At 44.0% G+C, this 25,358-nt stretch overlaps 1 protein-coding gene across 1 annotated transcript in view; it reads left to right on the top strand.

Moving 5' to 3' along the window:
- The window catches only part of SMPDL3B (sphingomyelin phosphodiesterase acid like 3B), an 80,867-nt gene that overhangs the window by 30,122 nt on the left and 25,387 nt on the right, over positions 1-25,358 (top strand). Inside the window, exons 7-8 of the mRNA XM_073616254.1 lie at positions 17,811-17,991; positions 18,485-18,618. Of these exons, the coding sequence (XP_073472355.1) occupies positions 17,811-17,991; positions 18,485-18,618 (315 nt within the window). The remainder of the gene's footprint in view (positions 1-17,810; positions 17,992-18,484; positions 18,619-25,358) is intronic.

Genomic DNA, 25,358 nt, shown 5'->3' with positions numbered 1-25,358 from the left:
TTAGTAAAACAGCGATATCAGAACTGATTCAATCATACAGATTGTAGTGTACATAGGTTTGCAAAACAATGAGATAAAGGAATATTCCTGAACTTTGTTTTAACTCGTGGTTACTATAATATTGTGTGAATGCATCAATGCAGTGCATGTTGCAGAGCTTAGATTAATTGAATGAGTTTACCAAAAATGTACATATTGCAGAATATACAGCCTCAGGCTACATAACTAAGCTCAATTTCATGTTGAATAAACTCAATTATTAATGTATCCTAAATAGAAAACTATCTTTATATAGATTTTTTACTCCAAAAGCACTTTATTAATATACATTTTATAAAAATGAAAAAAATCTCATTTAAAGCAGAGTTCCACCCATTTAAAAGTCAGCAGCTACAAAAAGTGTTGTTGCTAGCTTTTAATAAACAGACACTCACCTGCCCCACCCTTTCCTCCTCCTTTCCGCGGCGACGGCAGTTTAACTGTGGGTGCATGCGCGTTGTGAATGACCGGGCAATCTCCTTGGACCTGTGACATGTCACAGAAAATTGCAGGGAGGGAGGGGGGAGATGTGAACTTCCTTGTGGCGCTAGGAGAGGAAGTGGGAGCTGGGTGCCTGTCAAAACTGGGTAACCCCCCCCCCCCCCCCTCAACAAAATGACATGCTAAATGTGGCATGTCAGGGGGTCACCAGTACTTAAAGCGGAAGTTCCATTTTTGGTTGGAACTTCGCTTTTAATTAAAAAAAAAAATCCTATTTTTTTTTTTTTTTTTTAAATCATTGATTTTGATCCACCCTGATTAGTAAGCAGATAAAGCATTGGTGTAATACAAACTAATGAGCAACCGCCCACATCTTAGGCATTGAAATCCTCACCAGGAAGAACGTTGATGCTTCCTACACCGTGTTGTCCCTAATTGTGGCAGACCATGATGTTGGCCAAGACCAGATACCATTTTTGCAGCCTGAAGGTGGTTGTATGGTACTACAAGGAAGAATTAAGCTGTATGAAAAGATGAAATCTTATTTTCTGGGTTTGGTATCATGTCTCACTGTATATAGGTTTGCAAATTATTTTTCCTTGTCAAAAGAAGTTTATTGAGTATACAATGTTATAAAGATACATAAAGTAAGTTTACAAGGATCTATAAAGTAAGCTCATTGTTTTACAGTAGGGTTTATATAGGTAAATATCATGAAATTTCAAATATTAAACATTGGGTTCACGTAAACCTAAATTAAAGATATATATCATTTCCTTAGTTACTTTTGTAGGTATTTAAATGATTTATACCTACTATACATATTGTTTACAAGTAGAGTGTATATAGGTCAAATAAATTCTGATAATGAGCTTTAATCGTAAGGTGGAGAAAAGGAAAGAGAAAGAAGAAAAAGGGTTGAAAGGTAGAGGTATGTTCCACAAGGTTGTCCCGCTCGTCAGTTTATTATTCTTTTTAGTTCTCTTTGAAGACTTAGAATGGGTGTCTCTGTAAGTCATTTAATCTGTTACCATGGCAACAGGACAGAGTCATTGAAGTTTGACAGGAACTGTTGTTTTATCCAAGGATGCCAAAGTTTTTTAAATTTTGGAATTTGATTTTGATCGATGGCTACCATCTTAGCATGGGACATTCTGTGAATTGTTTCTGCTAGTACCAATGTAGAAGATTTCCATGCCTTGGCCACTGTTTGTTTTGCAGCCGTTATTAGTTGGATCATAAGTTTGAATTGAGAGAGTGTTAACCATTCCGGTTTTAGATTAAGTACAGTTAAATATGGATCTGGTTGTATTATTTTTTTAAATATTTTAGATGCAATCACGAAGACTTCCTTCCAGAAGGTTTGGATTACTGGGCACGTCCACCATATGTGTAAATATGTGCCTATTTCTGGGCATCCTCGAAAACAAAGAGCTGAGGTATTAGGTGAATATTTTGCCACTCTAGCGGGTACAAGGTACCAGCGAGTTAGGACTTTATAATTTGTCTCCAGTGCTAAGATGTTGGGTGAAGATGACTTAGATGTGAGCCATATGTTAGACCAGTCCGTGTCTTCTAAAGTTCGTCCCAGGTCCTCCTCCCACCTCTGAACGTAAGAGGGTCTATTAAGATTTGCTACTCCATATAATTGATTATAAAGTGATGAAATTGTACCTTTAGCAAATGGATCTTTTGTACAGATTGATTCAAAAATGGATAATTGGGATAATGGTGTATCCCCCTTTAGGAATGGTGTATAGAAATTTTTGATTTGAAGATATCTAAATATCTCAGAGTTTGGTAGATCATATTTTTCTCTAAGCGATGGGAATGAAAGGAATGATTTAGATGCTATGAAGTCATTTAGTGTCTGAATGCCTGATGTTGTCTAAGCTTTAAAAGAATTTGGGTAGATCCATGCCGGATAAAAGGCCGAATTTCTGATAAAAGAAAGGAGAAGATTGTGTGGAGATTGTAACTGATATTTGGTTTTTAGTTTATCCCAGAGAGATAAGAAGTGTTTAGTTATGGGATTATGAATTTTAAAGCGGTCTTTAGGATCAAGCCATAATAAATTTGATATTAATAGAGGGTCATTTTCTGAAGCCTCTATAAATACCCATAATGGGATTTCCTGTTTTGCATGGTATTTGGACAGACTGGCCAAATGTGCTGCTCTGTAGTAGTTAGTAAAATTAGGGTATCCCAGGCCTCCTTTATTTTTGGGAAGATGTAGTGTGTGTATAGGTATACGTGGTTTAGAAGAATCCCATATAAACGAAGTTGCTCTTTTTTGTACTATTCTCAAAAAATAGGAAGGAATTGGAATAGGGAGGACTCTGAATAGATAAAGCAATTTGGGTAGAATAGTCATTTTGATTGCATTAATCTTCCCTATCCAGGATAAAGGAAGTTGCGACCATTGTTTTATTAGATTTGTGATCTGTCTTAATACAGGAGGATAATTGGTTGAGAATAAGTCAGAATGAGATGCTGTTAAATGAATTCCAAGATATGGGATTGATTTTTCTGCCCATGTGAATGGGAGTGCAGCCCTAGCCGGGATCAATTCCATGTTTGTGAGTGAAATATTAAGCACTAGGCATTTCTTAGGATTAATCAAAAGGCCGGATAGGGCTGCAAATCCATCAAGAGCTGGTATTAAGTTAGGACCAGAGACCTGTGGTGATGATAGAAAAAGTAATATATCGTCTGCAAATATACATAATTTGTGTGTAATACCTCCTACTTCAATGCCAGTTATAGTTTGGTTTGTTCTGATGTATTGGGCCATGGGTTTGAGTATAAGGGCAAATAATAAGGGAGATAATGGGCAACCCTGTCGGGTACCTCTTTCGATATTAAAGGCTTCAGATTTGTATCCAGCATATTTTATATAGGCTTTGGGTTTATTATATAATGCTTTGATCCATGTTAAAAAGTGGGGTCCAAAACCCCATTTTTGTAATGAATATTGCATATATTGCCAGGATACTGTGTCAAATGCCCTCTTAATATCGAGAGATAGAAAACATAAAGGGATTTTCCGTTTTTTAGCAATATGTGCCAATAACACTGCCCTGCGTATATTATCGCCTGCCTGTCTATTTGGCATGAAGCCTACTTGATCTCTATATATTAATTTTCCTATAATGCTATTGAGGCGTTTTGCTATTATTTTTGCTAATAATTTAATATCGAGGTTTAACAGAGAGATAGGCCGATAATTCACACAGGAAGTATCATCAGAAAGGGGTTTTGGGATCATACAAACAATTGCCATTAGTGTTTCTTGCCGAAAAGAATGTCCATCTAGAAGTTTGTTAAAAGTTTCAGTGAGAATGGGAGAGAGTATTTCTGAGAATGTTTTATAGTATAAAGCCGAGTAGCTGTCTGGGCCTGGTCTTTTGTTAAGTTTTAGGTCTTTTATGGCGTTAGCAACTTCATCTATAGTTATAGGCTCATCCAAACTGCTTTTTTGATTCTGAGATAACTCAGGTAAGGTTATTTTTGAGAAGAAGGATTCAGCCTCTGTAGGATTAAATTCATTGTTTGTCTTGTATAAAGTTGCGAGATGTGAGTGAAATTTATGGACTATTTTAACTGGATTACAAGTGTAAACATTTTTTGATAATTTCAAACGTATTGGTTTGAAAGATTTGTTAGTTGAATTTAATGCCCGAGCCAAATATGTACCTGGTTTGTTTGTATTCATGTAGAAATTGTGTTTGGAGCGTTTGAGGGATTTATCAACTGACTCAGTGAGAAATAGATCGTATTCCAATCTAGATTTTTCCAGATGAGATTTTGTACTCTGAGATGGATTATCTTGAAATGATATGTAGGCTGCATTAAAATTGAGTTCTATTTTTTTTGCTAGATTTTTGCGTTCCCGTTTAAATAGTGCCATTTGTCTTTGTATTGTACCACGCAAGACAGGCTTATGAGCTTCCCACAGTGTTATTGGGGAGATGTCTGTTGTATTATTAATTGATATGTATTCCTTTAAAGCTTGTTCAATGGCCATCTGATGTAGTGGGTGTTTGAGCATTATGTCCGGTAAGTACCACGTTGGGTCATGCGCTTTTGGTATGGCTGAGGCTATAGTAGTGTATACTGCATTATGGTCAGACCACGGAATCGGAATTATATCTGATGCAATAATTTCTGGTATCATTCCTATTGTTAGAAAAATATGATCTATTCTGGTGAAGGTTTGATGAGGGTGCGAGAAATAAGTGAATTTCTTTTTCATTGGGTTACTTTCTCTCCACGAATCTACCAGATTGTATTTGGAAAGAAGTTGAGAAAAAGGTAATCTAGAGGTTATTTTGGATGGCGTAAAAGGTGATTTATCTAGAAATGGGAGGAGGACCTGGTTCGAATCCCCACACATTATCACTGTTCCTATTTTGTGTGTATTAATCACTTGTAATATATGTGAGAGGAATTGTGTAGGTTGTTTGTTAGGAGCGTAGTAGGAAATCACCGTGATTGCTGTATCCATTATATAACCCATAAGTATCAGGTATCTACCTTCTGGGTCTTTAATTTCTGATGATAAGGTGAATGGTGTGGATCGGTGAAATGCAATTAGAGTTCCCCTTTGCTTGGTACAGGCAGAAGCCGTGTAAATTTGTTGATAAAAAGGAGAAATATATTTTGGAGTAGAATCTTTGGTGAAGTGTGTTTCTTGGAGGCATACTATGTGAGCCTTCTTGTTATGGAAAGTACGGAAGGCTTTGGTCCTTTTTTGAGGAACATTTATTCCCTGAACATTCAGGGAAAGTATATTCAGTGGTGCCATGGCAACAGATCAAATAGTTTTGACTTACTTTTTGTTATGCAGAGCTGACTGCGCAGATCAACCTGTGTGGACTGAAGAGATGAATAGATAGAAAAGAAACCAGTGAATTCTGGAGTAAAGAGTAAACAAAAAACATATGAGATTAGATGATACATTGTATAAATTATTTTTTGCAAGTAATCACAATTTACCCCTGAAAGAGAATAAATATCTCTCTCAGGGGAATAAGTGCCTTCGTCACACTCCCACATAATATGGTTGGGAGAATGAGGAGGGCTAATGGGGGTACACGGATCTTCCGCTTACAGGAGAGAAGTGCTATGTCAAAAGACATCAAAATGTTTCATTAATTGGAGTGCAGAATATAGTTTTTGTTGAAATTATTTATTCCAGGGTGGTTGTATATGGTTAGTCTTGCCCTAGGCTAAAGAATTCAGTTAGAAAGGTACTGTTAATAACTTTGGTATTGATGAAGATAGTTTGAATTATTTTGGGATTTTAACCCTTTTAGAGTAAACAATTACATATTTTATTCATATGTAACTGTTTAGATATGTTAACTCATAAAATTGAGGTTGTATTGCTTCAGATTAGAATAAACAAAAACATAATTCTAGGAACTAGTTAGGTAATAATATATTTGTTTTAAGAAAAGAAAGAAAAAGCTTCCATTACTTCTGGATTATTGAACATATTTGTCCTAAAAAGTAATAAATCTATTGTTATTACCTGATAATATATAACTGAACAAGAATTTCCTTATTTCACTTATATATTCTAAGGCTATATGAATCAGAAGTAATAAGAAATATAACTGGAATGTAACATGATCCCACACAGTGTGTGACTATCATAATGCAGTTACATTCAGTTATAAATACAGGTTTTTTATAGAGAACCATCTCTTAGTATAATAAATGAAGAGATATCAGGAATTAGGATGTCAGTCCATTGAATCTTCTTGGTCCATGGATGATGTGGCATAACGGCCTCTTTTGTGAGAATGATGATTCCCATTTTGTTCTGAAATTTTCTGAGTGCCGCCTGAAGGTGAAGATGATGCCATTCTTCTGCGTGTGGGAGAGTTGCTGCTTGTGGGTTCTGTCAGATTAAATTTTAAAAGGGTTTGTTGTAGTTCATCTGCTGATCTGCTTCTGTAAATTGTACCTTGGTAGTTAAATCTGACTGAAAAGGGGAAGCCCCATTGATACATAATGTTGTGGCGTTGCAGTTCCATTAGTTGGGGTTTCATGGATCGTCTCTTAGTAATAGTAAGTTGGGATAGGTCAGCAAAAATTTGATAATTGTGTCCTTGAAAATTAAGTTCCTTTTTTTCTCTTGCAGCAATTAGTATTTGTTCTTTCGTTCTGTAGTAATTAAATTTTGTGATTATATCACGTGGGGGTCCATCTTTCTTTTTGGCTGTGAGGGCTCTGTGTACTCTGTCCAGTTCTAAACCTTCAATAGGGATATCTGGCTTTAGTTCTTGTAATAGAACAGTAATAGTAGATTGCAGGTCTGTCACAGTTTCAGGTATTCCCCTTATGCGCAAGTTTGAACGTCTGGCTCTATTTTCGTAATCTTCAAGCTTAGTTTGAAGTATTAAATTCTCTTCTTTTAATTGTTCCAATTCTGTTATATTTACTTGGGTTGTAATTTCAATTTCATCCATTTTTATTTCTAAGGCTGGGGTGCGGTTTCCCAGCTCTTATTTCTTTGGTTAGGATTTTTGTTATTTGGTCTGAGGTTTGTTTTAAAGCCTTATGAAGCATCTTTTCAAATTGTAATAATATTACTGGGGATGCTGAGGAGGCTTGTGGAGAAGTTTGTGAGAGGATTTGTTCTGTATCTGACTCAAATGGAGAGTCTTGCTGTGACATTTTCTGTCTGTGAGAGCGCCCTGATGCTGTATATTGTGAGGTGACTGGAGCTGCTTTAGTTGCAGTGAGTGCCTGTGAGCTCTTTGTGAGGTGATTTTTATTTCTGCCACGGTTTCCTCCCAGTACCATATTTCCTGCCCAAACTTTCACAGTTTGTTCCCTGGGGCAAAAAGATTCAAATGGATACCTTTTGAGCCTGCAGGCTCCGCTTTGTCCTTCTCTTCTCTCCTCAGCGGTGCGGAGCTCTAACAATGCATGTCTGCTCTGCTAGGCTCCGCCCATCTCCCTCGCAAATTATTTTTTAAATTTGCTTTATAGTTTCTTAGCTGGATATCCTGTCACTACTAGCACTTTCTGTTGTAGGCGTACAGTATTTGACAACTGTCTCACAATTAGCAGAAGAGTTTGCCAGCCTACCATGTGTGCACCTTCCGCTAGCCATTGGGCTGCCTGTCAAGTCTGTGCATGCCTCCTGTAGACCTGATAGTTAGCCCAGTGGCCAAATATAGAAAATCACACAGTATGACAATGCTGCTGTTAACTGCAAGGCAGTTGTTTAGCATCATCAGCCAGCAACAAAAAATAATCTCCAGGTAAGAACCTGGCAAAAGATTTACAAAAAATGAATTAAAAAAACAGAAACTTGAATATCAATTCCTTACCGCAATTTTCCTTTCCTGACGAGCTCCATGTCAGCCACCTCCAGTTAAGGCCCTGCCCACCCCCATGCTATCAGGACCTAATTCATAAATTTGACCCCCACGCCCTGAACAGCATTGCATAACTAGAACTTCGTCCATAGGGTGGGAGTCTGCGCTGACATGAGCTCGTCAGGAAAGGAAAATTGTAGTAAGTATTTGCTATTCAATTTTACGTTTTTCTTACAGCTCCATGTCAGCCATCTCCGGGAAATAACTAGATACAAGGGTGGGATGCTGCTATTATCAATTTAATTATGGCTGCTGGCCGCAGAAATGATAGTTTTGCCAAACTCCACTGTAATTGGCATTGATAGGTCAATACGGTAGTGAGACACAAATGTGTGCATGGAGGACCAGGTTGCCACCTTGCATATGATTTCTGGCGATATCCCACATCTGGCTGCCCATGACATGGAAACGCTCCTCGTGGAGTGAGCCGTTATTCTCTCTGGAGGTGCCAACCCCTTATCCTTGTATGCCATGGCGATTGTCTTTACGAGCCAGGTGGCGATAATTCTGCTGGAGGCTTTGTATCCCTTAGGTAGACCTTCGGGAATTATGAACAGGTAGTCCGACACCTTGACGCAAGAGGTTGCTTCCATGTACCTTTTTAGTGTTCTGCCCACGTCCAGTAGGCTGACCTCTTGTCCGTCTAAATGGAAATAGGTGGACAGCGCTATTTCCTGACTTAGATGGAACTTTGTGGCCACCTTAGGGATAAAGCCTGGCATCAGCCTTAGAATGACCCTGTCCGTTATAGGATCCTTACTCGATGGTACAGGGTCCCCACCAATTCCTGTTGGCGTTGTGGCGTGGTGGGTGGGACTATGATCCACATTTTCCTAATGTCCTAAAATCCAACAGTTTTAGCAAGATGTAACCGCTATCATTAAACAACTTACGGCTGTCGATCTGCATGCTAACCCTCCGGCCTGTTTATTGCATTTGACGGAACGAGCTGTTAAAGTCTTCTCTCACAATTCAACTCCTAAACGCTGCAAAGGCCTGCATTCCTCTCCGCTGGAGAGATGCTGACCCCCCTACGAAGGCTCTGTGGTTTGCTAAAGTCAACAACATACGAGACATGGAAGAACTCGCAGGCACACTGCGTAACACGGAAGAGGTGTGTACGGAAACATGGAAGCCGTGGAATTATTTTGTGTATACTGATGCCTACCTCAAGCTCTCCACCGCCCAGTAATCCATATGCCTCACTCTACCCAAGGAGAGGGATGACCAGGTGACCTTTCTGCCTCCCCTTCCCCCCTACCCCCCCCCCCTTTTTCTCCTTGTCGATCCTCCCATTTCTTTTCCCTTTTGTGTCCCTTCCCTGGTCCTGTTTGCCATCCCTTTGCTCCGCCTTCTTTCTCTTTCCTCCCTGTTTTTCCCAATTTAAGACTACTGGATAAGTGGAACCCCCTTGATCACTCAAAATCTTCCACCTGCTGGCACGCATGACCTCGTCATGTGTGCCTTTTCCTGTTTCATTGCCAATGTTTTGATATTTGCTCCCCTGACATGTGGATGAGTAGTACTTTATATGCTACAGTTGTAGTATTGAATTGTCCTATTGAATACTTCCTCTAGGATTGTTGTCTCTTTGTCAGACTTTCATATGTTGGAGTTTCTATTGATGATGTACTCAACTGCATATCTCTAATGTCTGTGTTTTTCTATGACTTCTTTATACAAATAAAGGAATTACAAAAAGGATGACCCTGATTGCCCCAAAAGACGTGTGGGTCTCTTTAACCCCCCAGAGCTGCCATTTCTGAGACTCTCCTGGCCAAAGTTATTGCGACCAGGAAAGATGTTTTCAGTGTCAAGTCTCGTAGCGATGCCCCTTGGCCGAATCTGGGTTTCACTACGACCTTAAAGAACTGTATGATTAGGTCGTTAGAAGCCCACTGAATCTTTGTGAATGTGAGATGGCAGAGACTTGACCCTTGAGTGTACTTCCGCTTAGTCCCATTTCCAGGCCCTTCTGCAGGAATTCAAGAATGTGACAGGCTCTGAGTTCTTCCAACTCAAGTCCTACCGATGCTGCGTATTCCTGGAACTTTTGCCAGCTTCTGTTGTAGATGCTGTTCTTGTTCCTCTTGCGAGCCCTCATGAGGGTCTGCACAACTTCTGCGGAGCACCCCAGATTTTCAATATCCAGGCCGCTAAGCTGAGTCTCTGAGGTGCTGGGTGCAACACTGGGCCCTGACTCTGGAGATCTGGCCTCACCAGTAACATACGAGGCGCCCTGGCACTCAGGTGTAGGAGCAGGGGGGATACCACGGACGTTTGGGCCAGTCTGGAATTACTGCCAGCACCGTGACGTCTTCCCTCCTCAGTCTGTTCAGAAAAGGCAGTATCAGAGATATGAGGGGGAAAGGCGTAGGTTGTCCGAAATTCCCACTTTGCGGTCAGTGCGTCCACAAGGGTCACCCGGGGGTGAACCCCTTTCGTGCAAAATCTGGGGAGCTTTGCATTGACCGGAGATGTGAAGAGGTCCACTTCAGGAAGAAAGGACCAGGCTACCAACTCCCTGAACACTGGGGTCAGTAGGGACCACTCATTGTTGTCCATTGCGGTCCTGGACAAGTAGTCCACTTGGAGGTTGACGTGCCCAGGTAAGTATACCGCCGAGAGGTGAAGCAGATTTTCCTGGGCCCAGTTTATTATAGGTTATACCTCCTCCAGGAGGAAGTAACTCTGGGTGCCTCCCTGCTTCTTGAAATATATGATGGCTTTCACATTGTCCATCTTTGGGATTACCAAACCACCCCGGATCAACTGGGCAAAGGCCAGGAGAGCTTGATATGCCGCCCTCAATTCCAACCTGTTGGAAACAATGTTCTCCGGAGGGTGAGGCCATCTGCCTCCGCAAACAGCACCCCATCCTGCCTTGGGCTGGCATCCGAGGTAATCACTATCCAGGATGTTGGAAGAAGGGAGTGACACTGCAGCAGATTCCTCTTCTCTTCCCACCAGGCCAGACTCTATTTCATGGACTGTGTCAGTGATATGTTCTGATGCAGACTCCAGGAGTCCCATTGCCGGAGGAACCCATACTGAAATGGACAAGAGTGCCACTGGGCCCATTTCACCATGGGCATCATCGATGACATCATGCCCAGCAGCTGGAGGCAGGTCTTGGCCGGGGAGCCAGTTGGTTGGCCATGTGGATTTTGCATGTTGTAGGATAAGGGAGATCTTCCCTGGTAGGGATACCGTGCTCCTCTGCGTGTTCAGCTCTGCACCCAAGTAGACCAGCAACTTGGATGGGTCTAACTGGCTCTTTCCCTAGTTTATGATGTTGAAGGGTTGAGATGACTTTGTCGTGGTGAGTCAACAACTGGTTCCTGTCTTGGTCTAGCAACAGGATGTCGTCTAGGTATTGGTAAATGCGAATTCTGCATTTTCTCAGCTGTGCCACTACTGCCAATGGGATCTTGGTAAAGACCCTGGTTGAGGTTGTCAACCTGAAGGGCAGGCAGACAAAACTAATAGTGAAGGAGACCCACTGTAAACCTCAGGAAACTTTGCCAGCGTTGGGCGACCAACACGTGGAAATAGGCATCCTTCAGATCCACCGAGAGGAGCCAGTCAGTTTTTTTCCATTTTTAAGTGTTCTTTCTTTACATGATTATTTAGCCATTAGGTTGATTACTAGCCTCCAGTCTCCTGACTTTTTTTGTACCAAGAATAGCGGTGAGTAGACTCCTAAGAAGCGCTCCCTCTGGGACACTGGCTCTATTACTTTCTGTTGTAGGAGTGTGTTTACGTACTGCAGAAGAATTTCCCTTTTTGAGGAGCATGAGGGGAGAGTGGTCGGTATGAAGTTTTCCCTCAGTTTCCTGAGAAATAACGAGGAGTGCCCCGTCTTTATGGTAGAGAGCACTCAACAATCCTGAACGTTCTCTTCCCATACTCGCCAGAAACTAGGCAGCCTGACTCCCACCAGACAAGCATTGGCCAGGGACACCATCAAAACAATTTCCGGGGCTCTCGGCCCACAGGGGCAAATGCCTTCTTCTGATCTGGTCCCGAGGGAGTATTCCAAGGCCTGTGGAACTCTCTCCCTGGCCTATAAGATCTCGCTTTTCTCCCTCTGGTTCTAGCGGGCCGATCAAAGGCCGGATTCTTATGGTGGAGTAGTCTCCTGTCCTGGGGGAATAAAGTCGGGCTTTCCCCCTGTTGCCCTGGCAATTGCAGTATTGAGCTTGTCCCCAAATAGGGACTCTCTCTCGAAGGGGATCTTGTACCAGCCTTATTTAGAGGAGGGGTCCGCCACAAAGGGTCTGAGCCATAAGACACACCTCGCTGTGATTGGGTAAAGCATCACGTGTGCCAGGGCTTTGATTAAGTCAATAGCAACTTCTGCCATGAACCCTGCTGTCAGCCTTAGGTTGTTGAGCGAGGACATGATCTCGGTCTTATCCAACTCATTGGTAATGGCTGCTTCCAAGTTGTCTATGCAGACTTCCATGGCCCTGGAAATGGCTGCTAGGGCTATTGATGACTTGCAAGCCCCTCCTGCAACTGTGTAGACCTTCTTCAGGTCCAAGTCTACTCTCCTGTCAAGGATATCCCTGAAGGAGACCACATCGTCTAGTGGCAGCCTAACATTCCTGGCTAAATGCATCTGGGCTGCGTCGACTACAGGTGGGTCTTTCAGATGTTTAACTTCCTCCTTGAAGGGATACAATTTGGCCAGGCGACTCCAAAAAAAGATGTTTTTCTCTGTTGTCTCCACTCGTCCTCTATTATACCCTTGATTTAATCCATGAAGGGAAAGGTGAGACCCTCTTTCCTTGTTTTTAAAGTAGCAGTGCTGTTTCTTCAGTGGCTCCTCGATTGCGTCCTCCCATTGTAAGGCCTCCCTGACATCCTTAAGGAAGGGCTGCATCAGGTTGCAGTCGAATCCTTTGTAACTCGCGTCCCCTTCTGCCCCAGAAAAGTGTTCGGATGCTGACCCAGGTAGCGCCTGGGCCCCTTCAGCCCCAGTCCCTAGCTAAGGTGTAGTTACCTGGAACCCCAAAGGGGCTTGCTGATGTGCTGGCTGTAGCTGCTCAGCAAATGACTTAAGCATATCTTTGAACGCTTCCTTCATAAGGGATACCATCTCCTTTCTCCTTGCCTCCTTATTCTTGGCTACGTCCTTAAGGCAGGTTACGCAAACCGTTTTTGCAGGAAGAGCCTCCTTTGGGCAGGTCAGCACATCTGGGGCCCAGGCTGAGGATGGTGGGAGAGGCTTCGGGTCCTCACAGGGGAGCTGCGATGTCTGGATCTCAATCAGATGTGTCGATCCCTTGACGTTTCACTGTGCTAGCTACCCCTAGATCTAGAGCGGTACTCCTATCCTGAGCGGAATCTCTCTGAGCAGGGAGATGAATGGTGTCTTGATGAACTGGCAAAGAGGGTTAAACAATAAGTGCCTAACCGGGAAACCTAACAATCCCACGTAGCAGTGGGTGAGCCTCCTACCTTTTTGGCATATGCTGGTCTTTTTGGGTTGGCATTGTCTCATATGCAGTAATGGAAGATACAGACTGGTGAGGAAACACAGGAAAGACAGGTCATCTGCAGTTCACACAGCCCACAGTCTCAGCAGCAGGCATCCCCCCCTACCTCACTCTCCTTGCTTGCAGATTATGGCAGCCTCCGTGCTGGTACAGCACACTGTTTCTGGCAGGCAGAATCGCACTGAGACCTCTGCCAGTTTAAATCTTGTGGCAAGCCATCTGACCCCGCCCCCACAATCTGCAGTTGGTTACTGACCTTGCACTTGCTCCGCTTGCTCCCGACTTCCTGCATTCAGTGTGGAATGCACTGCCATCTTGCTTGGGCTGGCTTGATTGTAGCTGTATGGCGAGATCCATGGGACTTAACAGGCTGTTTGACATTTGGGAGAGGAGAGATAATGCCACTCCGAATGCAGACCTTTAGTCCACTTCTTGATGGCCCAAAAACCAGCAGCAGGGACCCCACACAGCCGATGTGTTTAGCGGGCATAATGGGGGCTATATCCAGGAGGACCTACGCTGGCTGTATCCGTGAATTAAGCAAGGTAGGAAACTGCACTAGGTCCTGACAACACAGAGGAAAAGAAAGGAACGTTCAGGGCGTGCGGGTCAAATTTATGACTTAGGTCCTGATAGCATGGGGGTTGGCGGGACTTACCCAGAGGTGGCTGACAAGGTCAGGAAAAACTGTTTACAGTGAGGCATGATGATCATACTAAAATAGATTTTGGGTTCACATACACCTAAAAATCTGTGAATTTTAAATCAACTTTATTGATGATCATAGAAATGCCAACCTAGAAAGGTTATAGAGAAGTGAGCTTTAGGAACAACATGCATTTTCGTTAGCACTTTATTATTCGGGATTTATATAGCGCCAACAGTTTACGCAGTGCTTTACAATATAAAAAGGGAGACAATACAGTTATAATACAATATAATACAAGAGGATTAAGAGGGCCCTGCTCAGAAGAGCTTACAATCTAATAGGGTGGGGCAAGTGGTACAAAAGGTTGTAACTGTGGGGAATGAACTGATGGAAGTGATAAAAGATTAGCTGGAGGCGTAGTAGGCTTCCCTGAAGAGATGAGTTTTCAGGGATCGCCTGAAGGTAGCAAGAGTAGGGGTTAGCCGGACAGGTTGAGGTAGCGAGATCCAGAGAATGGGAGAGGCTCTGGAGAAATCCCGGAGACAAGCATGGGAGGAGGAGACGAGGGTGCTTGAGAGGAGGAGGTCTTGGGAGCAGCGGAGAGTACAGTTTGGGTGATATTTGGAGACAAGACTGGTGATGTAGCTCGTGCCAGAATTGTGAATGGCTTTGTATGTTGTGGTTAGTATTTTGAATTTAATTCGCTGTGCGATTGGGAGCCAGTGTATGGATTGGAGGAGAGGTTTGGCAGACGCTGAATGGTGGGTAAGGTGGATAAGCCTGACAGCAGCATTCATGATAGACTGAAGAGGGGATAACCTAGGGAGAGGTAGGCCAGTGAGAAGGGAGTTGCAATAGTCAAGGCGAGAGATAACAAGGGAGTGAATAAGGAGCTTGGTGGTTTCATTTGTTAAAAAGGGGCGAATTTTAGAGATGTTACGGAGGTGAAGTCTACAAACTTTTGACAATGATTGGATTTGAGGCTGAAAGGACAAGTCAGAGTCTAGGATTGCACCTAATACCTTGGCTTGAGGGGAGGGACTGATGGTTGCATTGTTGATTTTGATGGAAAAGTCATGGAAGGGGGCACGGGCGGGGTGGAATATTAATAGCTCCGTTTTAGAGAGATTTCGTTTAAGGAAGTGGTGCTAAATTCATGATTATATGTCAGTTAGTAAGTTAGTAATGCGTGAGGAGACTGAAGGAGTGAGGTGAGGAGTAGACAGATAGATTTGGGAGTCATCAGCATATAAGTGGTATTGGAAGCCATGGGAGGTTATCAAGTGACCAAGGGAGAAGGTGTAGATAGAGAAGAGAAGGGGTCCAAGAACAGAGCCTTGGGGGACCCCCTATAGAAAGGGGCAATGGAGAGGAGGAGACAGAGTTGTAGGTAACACTGGAACGCTGTCATAGGTAGGCAGGGAACCAGGATAGAGCAGAATCTTGGAGGCCAAGTGAATGGAGTTTATTGAGAAGGAGCAGGTGGTCAACAGTATCAAAGGCTGCAGAGAGGTCAAACAGTAGGAGTATGGAGTAGTGGCCATTGGTTTTAGCAGTTAGTAAATCGTTGGTGAGTTTTAGTAAGGCAGTTTAAGTGGAGTGCTGTGAGCGAAAGCCAGACTATAAGGGGTCAAGAAGGTTATTTTCACTGAGGTAGGTGCTAAGACTGTTGAAGACTAAGCATTCTAGAAGTTTAGAGGTGAATGGGAGCATTGAGATGGTTCTTAAGTTGTTCAGGTTGGTGGGGTCCAGTGAGGGCTTTGTAAGTATAGGAGTGATCTGTGCGTGTTTTAGAGGGGAGGGGAAGGTGCCACTAGAGAGGGAGAGATTGAAGATGTGAGTGAAGGAGTATAGGATAGAAGAAGAGGGTGACCGTTGTAGTTGTGAGGGAACAGGATCCAGGGGACAGTTGGTTAGGTGGGCATCTGAGAAAAGTTTTGTAACCTCTTCAGTAGTAGCCAGTTCAAAAGAGAGAGTGTTGAATGTGCCGTTAGGCAAGGTATGTTGAGTGGGGAAGATGTACACACAGTGGAGGTGTCCTCACAAATTGCATTAATCTTGCCTATGAAGTGATTGGCAATCTCTTGGGCAGTAAGTGAGTTAGTGGGTAGAGGACGAAGCAGAGAGTTAAAGGTTGAGAAGAGCCGACGGGGACTGGATGACAGTGTATTAATAAGAGCGGTAAGTAAGTAGGCTTGTTTGGCAGCATGGAGGCAAGAATTGTATTTTAGAAGGGCAGATTTAAATAGGATGAAGTCCTGAAGGCATTTGGTTTTAAGCCACAGTCGTTCAAGAGCACAGCAATGTCTCTTGACATTTCTAGTGTTGTCAGTTTGCCAGGGTTGAAACGGTTGGGGCTTGATTTTTTTGTGTAGTTAGAGGAGCAAGTGCATCCAGTGATGATGAGAGTGAACTGTTGTAGACAGGTGGCCAGATCAGGACAGGACAGGGGAGAGATTGTCATATAGGTCAGTGGTCATCAACCCTGTCCTCAGGGCCCACTAGCAGGCCAGGTTTTATGTATTACCTTGGGGACATGCAGACTAGAATACTGCAATCACTGAGCAGCAAATGATATCACCTGTGATGTATTTCAGTTATCTTGCAAACCTGGCCTGTTAGTGGGCCCTGAGGACAGTGTTGATGACCACTGATATAGGTGGTCAGTAGCAGAATAGAGATAAGAAGGGTTAAAGTGGCGAAGGTTCCTACAAGTAATAGTTTGCTGCTTGGAGACATGGGTAGTTAGAGGCAAGGATACAGTGAAATTGATGAGGTTGTGATCAGAGAGAGGAAAGGGGGTGTTGGTGAGGTTGCCAGGATTGCAGAGATGGGAGAATACAAGGTCAAGGGTATTACCATTGGAGTGAGTGGAAGTATGTGTCCATTGGGTTAGGTCAAAAGATGAGGTTAAGTTAAGCTGTAGCTGGGCTGGTAACATTGACAGGAATGTTGAAGCCACCAAGAATGATAGTGGGTATTTCAGAGGAGAGAAAGTAGGGTAGCCAGGCAGCGAAGTCATCAAAAAAGCATGATACTGGTCCAGGAGGCTGATAAATTGCTGCAATCCTCAGAGAAATGGGAGAAAACAGATGACTACAGTGCATCTCAAAAGAAGATAGGGCTAGAGAAGGAGCGATAGGAAGGACTTGGAAGGTGCTTTGTGGGGATAGAAGGAATCCAACTCCACCTCCTTTCTGTCCGGTGGGTCTGGGGGAGTGAGTCCAATGGAGGCCACCATGGGAGAGGGCAGCAGGAGAAGCTGAGTCAAAATTTTGAAGCCAAGTTTCAGTTATGGCGAGTATGTTAAAGCCATGAGAGATGAGAAGGTCATGCACAGATATCAGCTTGTTACAGATGGAGCAGGCATTCCAAAGGGTGCATGAGATTGATGGGCTGCTTTGAGGAAGCAGGGAAATAGAAATTGACTTGAGCGAATTGCAGTGGTTGCCAGAGGAGGAGGGGTATTGGATATGTAGCTTGAAGTTGGAAAATGGTGGACCAGGATTAGGAGAAATGTCACCTGAAACTAGGAGAAGGAGGGTAAGGAATTCAAGATAGGAGGACTTTACTATATGGATATCAATAAATATACTGAACCTTTAGATTGTAAACAACATCTATAAACGGGGTCATACCAGTGCACCTAATCAGACACTACAAGCTTTAGAAAAATAGCACATTACTGTATTTTGTGCTTTTTCTGAAATTCTTTTTAGAGGAATTGTGGGGATTTTCAGAATAGAACACAACACACTTAAATTATCTGATATATTGCAGGTTTACATAGTGGCACATGTGCCCCCAGGTTATTTTGAAAAGAAACATGGAAAACCTTGGTTCAGGGAGAACTTCAACAAGCGTTACGTGGAGATCATCCAGAAACACCACAATGTGATACAAGGGCAGTTCTTTGGACATCACCACACAGACTCATTTAGGATGTTTTACAGCAACTCAGGTAATGTTTTTGATGAAACATGTTTAAAATAAATGCAGCATAGATCATAAACAAATGAAGCAAGCCATACATGCGTGTACACTTGAAATGTCATATGTTGTCAGTTGCTGTCCTTCTCTGTCCCTAAATTTATCAAGTGCAGTTCCTCTACGCACAGGAAGAATGTAAAGGGGATAAGAGAGCAGTTCTACAATTCTCTCTATAACTACAATAAACAGTAGACCTTCATCCAATACCTGTGATATCAGAAGATGATTGGGTTGTTTCTAGGGCAGCTCTGAGTATGTTTTTGCTATAGGGAAAATGTATTTTCAGTTTTGAATTTTTTGGACAACAGTTTATTGTCCTTTAGCCTAGATGTGGTGCTGTGACTGTCAGTGAATACTGCATTAGTAAGAATTGCCTGGACATTTATATGCACCCCCTGAGGGAAAGAAAGGCAGTCAGCTGTTATACGCCCACATTCTAACATATTGCTTTACTGCCATTCCAGGTGATCCCATTAGTACTATGTTTATTGCTCCTGGAATATCTCCATGGAAGACCACATTACCAGGTGTCGAGAATGGAGCCAACAATCCTGGAATAAGAGTGTTTGAATATGACCGTAAAACCCTTAATATTCTGGTATGTTTTAGGCCTGGTTCACACATCTGCATCCAATTCGCATGACAGGAGTGTGTGATTGGCTCTCAATGGAGCCGGTTCACACAGCTTCGGGGCGTCCGTGGTCCGCATTGAACAAGGGTCCTGTGCAACTTCTGGCCCGATTCAGGTGCAAATTCAGACAAAAATTCAGACCTGATTCGCACCTGAACAGGGACACACCTGACCCCATGCTGTGAACCACGGCCGCAGCATATGTGAATGGAGCCCTAAGGATAAATGTATTTTGACACTGAATTCCAAGAGTTCATAACCATAGCGTATAAGCATTGGGTAATATAATAAAATGTATAGACATGTGTAGCACTAACTCTCGGTGGAGCTGCTGGTTTAAGCGGGCTTGTTACCTTCACTCTCGACACCCCTGTTTCACCGGCACTGGGTCTAGGGTTCCGTTGAGTTTACCTCTGGACGATAAAAGCACCAACCCTTGAGTACGTTTTCAATGCTTTATTGAACCAAGTAACAAAGGAAGTAGCAGGAAAGAGGCAGGAGAGAAGAGGCAGGAGGGAAGCTGCAGGGAAGCTCAAATACCTTTCTTTAGGATTCTCGAGAACGTCCTTTAAAGTTTGAATATTGTAATCGGATGCAATCCCCTTGTGGGACACAATCTTTGCTCGCCTGGATAGGCCTCTCTCACTTGCCTAGCAGCCAGTACGTAGCACGAACAAAAGTCACTGCCACAGACTTGCTTGAAATAAACCCGTACGATCCTCTGCCACAGGATGTATTAAATTTTGCGGTGAATGTCAGACACAGTACTTGGACCTCTAAGCCAACCCGGCAGTACTATGCTGTAGAACTACTTTAGGATATGTCCTCCAACCGAGCCACCAGGCCCCTCTCCAGACCAGCATTCTGCATGATCCTTCCATGACGGTTCCTCCCCTGGGATCTTCTCGGTTGTCCAGTTCTTCACTCTGGATAGACAGCTCAGGACCATTCCTCGGCTGCTGTGGTAGGCCCCAGACATGCTTCTGGGCCCATCCACGCGCCGCAGCGGCGCAGGCCTCCGGAACGGAGGACCACGAGATAGCACTCCAACGCATACCTGTCAGCCAGGAGGGCCAGCAGCTGTAAAACGAACCCCAAAACATGGCGTCTGTCCCATAAATACCCTCTCCCAGAATGCAACTCGGAGGACCACCTCCACCGAGTTGTCTCCGGCACCCATACGCTTCGACACGTTGCCCTTCCAACACCAGCCAATGGTAACAGCGACACCCACCGGCTCAGTGTGGAACCGCACGCAACGTCAGCCAAGCTGGAACAGAGGCAAATCTAACTCCCCTAACGAGCAATTCACTAAATTTACCTATCAGATGGTAGATCATAAATCTACCAGCGCTACACATGTGTAGCATGAGCAGCAAACTAACCTAATCCACTGTGCCTGTAAATGAAAAGAGGTTCTTACAAGCAGGATGAATTAAGTACTCAGCACTAGTAGCAAAGTATATATGTTTAAGCTAAATTGCTTTACACAAACAGCCGACTTTAGGATTGCTGGTATTTCACGCATGTGGTATTACCGCACTTGGGAGGAGTAGCAGAATGTGTTACTGTGTATTAGAAACACTGTGTGCTAGATATGACTTATTAATTGACAACTTTGTGTAAAAAAAAAATACAATTTCATTTTCATTTAACGTTTTTCAAAAACTTGTGGCAAGAAAATGAAGTCTTCGAAAGATTCACTATGCCTCTCAGTAAAAATACCTTTGGGTGTTTGCTTTCCAAAATGTGGTCATTCTGTGGGTGTTTCTGCTGTCCTGGTGCTTCAGGGACTCAGGAAATGTGAGTAGTAGGAAATTTGATACGTAATTTATGCTCCTTGAAAGCCCAAAGGTGCTCCCTGGATTTTGGGCCCCTCCTATGTTGTGAAAGGGTGAGGCCCAGCCACTTTGAAAATGGTTGTAGAAAAGAAATGGGGTTCACATGGATGCAGAGTACAAGGCTCCAGGATATCAATTGCAAGCAGAGAAACCTGGGTTTTTGGTATTCCTGGATTGGGTTCCAGAGAAGAATGTCAGGCTGTAAGTGCAGGTGAACACAGCCCTTATAATGACATACTTGGCCATAGCTCAGGGTTACCTTCAGGAAACAGGTGTGGACTCAATCCAAGAGACAGATGTACTCCTGTCAGGGGGCAGGTGTGGACTTCTGTTAGGAGAGGTGCTCCACTTGAGAGACAGTAATCCATGCTGGAGGAGAGATTCTGTACCCATAGGGCTGAGAAGGTTAAGGTGGCTCAGCTAGTCTTGGAGACTGGGAGAGCTAGGATGACTAGATGAGTCCGGGGGGACTGTGGGAATCTGGAGGTCTCTGAGGAGGAGTTTTGAGAGGCCAGGGAGTGGGCCGTGCAGCACAGTGCAGTAACTACAGGCTGAGTGAGCTAAGAGAGCCAGGAGATCTGGGTGAGATGGTCTAAGGACCAGTGAAAAGAGGAGCAGCATTGCTGAATAGGGAGACAGCTGGCTTGGCATCAGTGGTGGCAGGTGTTTTTATTTGGGGGGAGGAGTGGCAAACAATGCACCCACAGCCACCCCCGGTTGGGTCACCCGCACCCCCTGGTTGGTCGGGTCAATCACAACCCCCTCCTTTGGTCAGGCGGTCGATCTGGCCCGTGTGCATCAAAGTGTAGCGCTATAGTATTACGTTAAATAGCCTCAAATAACTTCAACATAAAACTGTGAAAATTATATATAAATAAATACAGTGAACATTTTATGTAGTGAAATAATAAAGTCTCTAGTGGTCTCAAAATTATATTCACTTCCGTGTAGTGATTATTCGCAGTCCATATTCAAAATAGGGCAGTCCTGTTTACCTTGTGAATAACCAATGGGATAGATGAAAGGTAATTTGTGATAGTACCACCACCCAAGTGAATTGCAGGCTTACCAGAGACTGTGGACCCAAAAGAACGTACGTTCTATGAGTCAAATGTGCTTGTATTACTACCGGCAATGGAAGAAGAGCCTTGAGGGTCCACACCGATGGAAATCTGGAGTCATCCATGATTTTATGGTAAAAGGTTTTCTCCATAAAGGTGGTATGCATCCAGGAAAGTTAGTCCATATAGGATGAGAAAAGGGGCCACATAGTGTAATTCCGTAAGCAGGAAAAAATGTATTAAAAATAGTAAACACTTACATTTAAGTAGTAAAAAAAGCGCTTTGGATAAAATACTGGCGGCAGTGGAGTCCTCCCCTGGTCGATCGGGCCCGCACTTACCCCATCTATGGAGCGGGCAGCACTTCCCTCTGGCCGATGAGCGGCAGCTTCCCTTGCATCATGGCGGCCGTGCTCCTCCTCCCTCCTCCTCCATGGCCAATAGGATCGCTTCTCCTTTTGGCCAATCAGAAAACGAGGCTCAAGGCCCACTTCCTGATTGGCCGGGAGGAGAATCCGTGCTCTGCACCCCAAGCCCACCCTTTTATGAAGCCTATCGGAACCTCTGGCTCTAACCACGTGCTTATAAAAAAAAAAAAAAAAAACCCCATTGGAAATCCATGCGTCCGGTGCCCTGCATGTAGATTAGGGGGCCGAATGCATGGATGGGGGGCGGCGCCCCTGCACCCCTAATGGATAGGCCGCCACTGCTTGGCATTTTTTTTTTTTCCTTACGTTTTTGATGGTGGAAACCCCTCTGTGATCAAGTTTTCTGTTTAACCACTTCAATACCAAGCACTTAGACACCTTCCTGCCCAAGCCAATTTTCAGCTTTCAGCGCTGTTGCAATTTGAATGACAATTGCGCGATCATACAACACTGTACCCAAACAAATTTTTTATCATTTTGTTCACACAAATAGAGCTTTATTTTAGTTGTATTTGATTACCTCTGCAGTTTTTATATTTTGCGCAACAAATAAAAAAAGACTGAAAATTTTGAAAAAAAAACAAGTTTTTCTTTCTTTCTGTTAAAAATTTTTGTAAATAAGTATGTTTTCTTCTTCAATGACGGGCACTGATATGGCTGCACTGACGGGCACTGATAAGGCGGCACTGATGAGGTGGCACTGACGGGCTCTGATGATGGGCACTGATAGGTGGCACTGGTATGCGGCACTGATGGGTACTTATGGGTGGCACTGATGGGTACTTATGGGTGGCACTGATAGGTGGGCACGGATGGGCACTGATAGGTGGCACAGATGGACACTGATGGGTGGCACTGTTGACACTGATTGGCACTGATGACATTGATGGGTGGCATTGCTGGGCATCACTGCTTTATAATGGTGCCAGTCAGTGCCCATTTGTGGGCACTGATTGGCACAGATTGGGCACATGTGGATGGCCATGGGGTACATATCTGGCCATCCATATGTTGCCCGCTTCCCTGGTGATCTAGTGCGGGCATCCGAGGGGGGCTGCACTGATAAACAATCAGTGCAGACCCCCCCTGTCAGGAGAGCCACCGATCGGCTCTCCTCTACTTGTGTCTGTCAACGGCTCTTCCTATTGACATTGTGATCAGCCATTATTGGACACGGCTAAGCACGTGGTAAAGAGCCTCCGGCGGAGGCTCTTTAGCACGATCGATGGAGCGGTGTGTCAGACTGACACACTGCTCCACCGATCGCCGCGATGCGCACCGCCACGGGCACGTGGCGGCATGTTATCCTTAAGGACATCATATGACGCCCAGTCAGGATAACAAAGCCACCACCCGGCTGTCAATCTGCTATAGGCCGGGCGGGGAGTGGTTAAACACTTTTGTGTTTAATAAAACGGGGCCAATAAGCCCTAAAACAAAGTTTTGTGTGTGTCATTATATATAAAAGAAATCCTGCCAGCTTTAAATTTAAACTCCAGGCAGCTATAAATAAAATGAATAAATACAGTTCAGTAATCATTATTACATCATTAAATGTATTTTTTAAATGCAAGCAGTGTAAGTACCCAAGTTAGACCTAATATCAGAATCTTGCTGTCCCTGTACAGCAGAAATCAGATTGAGTCCATGTTCACACTTCAGCTGAAATTGCACAATTTCAAACCAGCATTTCAGTCCAACTTCGGGGGCAATTTGACAGACATCTGTGTGGGTTAATGCACAGATGCCTATTGAAATTGCCCCCGAAGTCGCCAAAAGTAGTGCAGAAACTACTTTTAGGAATAGGTGCAGCGCCACAAGGTCGGCTTTGCACCGATTCGGACGGTGCCATTGCCGGCAATAGGCTCCGATTTGGCATGTGATTTCACATTTCAGATCACATGCCAAATTGGTCCAATGTGAACGTGGGCTGAGAGAGGAGAGGAAGAAGCAGCACTAGGCACAAATCAGTTGTACTGGAGTGCTCATGTGCTATCAAGGGTCTTGCTTATGGGAGCAGAAACCACACTGACAGAATGATGAGCTAATCAATCTGCTGCTTCTTCTTTCACTGTCCGTTCACAGACTGATAACCTGTAAGTGAAAGTGAACTGAATTAGAGAAAAATCTGGTATTCTGGTCTGCCATGCAGAGTTGTGCTGTGTCCTGGGGCTGTTCTACATTCCAGCGCTGTGAACAGTAAATCTTAGAAATGATGGACAAAAATATATTTCAAGAGCTTGGAAATACAAGTATGAATGTAGTTCTCAGACCCAAAGGGGCTGCTGGAAGTGACCCAGGTCTCCCTTATCTGTTCAAAGACTGCCAGGCACATATACCAGTTCTAAGCACTCAAATGCAGGCTCAGTCTAAGGGATGTCTTTTTGTAGATTTATTGAAGCAATAGAACAGGAGAGAGGGATGAGAGTTCAGGATACTCCAAAAATGCCAGCAAGTACAAGAGGAAAAATTCTCAAGTATAAACCCTTTAGCAGCAGGTTTTACTGGAGGTAGGAGGGAGAGCCAGCTAATCTGAGACCCTGCTTGAGCAGTCCCAGTCCTTACAGCAGCCACTGGCATTAACACCAAAGCACATGCCAACCTGTAATCCTGGACAAAGCTCCTACTCACATTGTCCAAGGACAGCAATCGCCAACCAGCTTCCATGTGACACTCTGCAGTGATAAAGTTGTCCTTCTCCAGCCCAGCTCCCTGAGGTAATGTCCTCCAGCAAAAGGAGGACCTCACGCATGCACAAAAACAAACTCCTTCCACTCTTTCTTACCATGTGGCCAGGTATATGGGGTCTCCGTACCACAGGTTCGGTACCAAATACTTTGGGGGAACTGACCGATAGGGAGGCTGCCAGAACACCAACCCCCTCACTACCGGAGGACCATTCTTCTGCTCCGACTCTCCTGCCAAATTAACCCTCCTTGGTGGCTTTCCTCCTGCACCCCGTGTGTGGCTTAACTGGTCCTGTTTTCCCTTTCAATTACTTCAGATCAGGCATGAAACAGTCCAAGTTCTTCCAGGCCCTTAGCTAAGCATATGCTGAGGCCTAGCAACAGCCTCTGTACACAGTAGACAGGCTGCATTCCAGGGTCTGCAGCCCCCGTGGAAACTCTCTGAACAAGCTTCCTAAACCTTTACCTTCTCCCCAGCCACCTTCTGCGCACCCCCTCCCAGTGATTGGCCGAGGTCATATAAATATTCATAACTCTATGGCTGACTCCCTACTCTGTTTCTGGAAGCTTCTTCCAGAGACAGACAGGAGTAATCAACCACCAAGGTTAGGGAAACCTGGCCAGAAAATAGATTGTTGCTCCACAGAGTCAAAAACTAAATTTAGTCTGACTAGGGCAGGGTGCTACATG

This window comes from Aquarana catesbeiana, linkage group LG02, assembly GCF_042186555.1.
Source record: "Aquarana catesbeiana isolate 2022-GZ linkage group LG02, ASM4218655v1, whole genome shotgun sequence".
In the NCBI taxonomy this organism is placed as follows: Eukaryota; Metazoa; Chordata; class Amphibia; order Anura; family Ranidae; genus Aquarana; species Aquarana catesbeiana.
The sequence above is the reverse complement of the archived record's forward strand: the minus strand, read 5'-3'. Positions and strand labels throughout refer to the sequence as shown.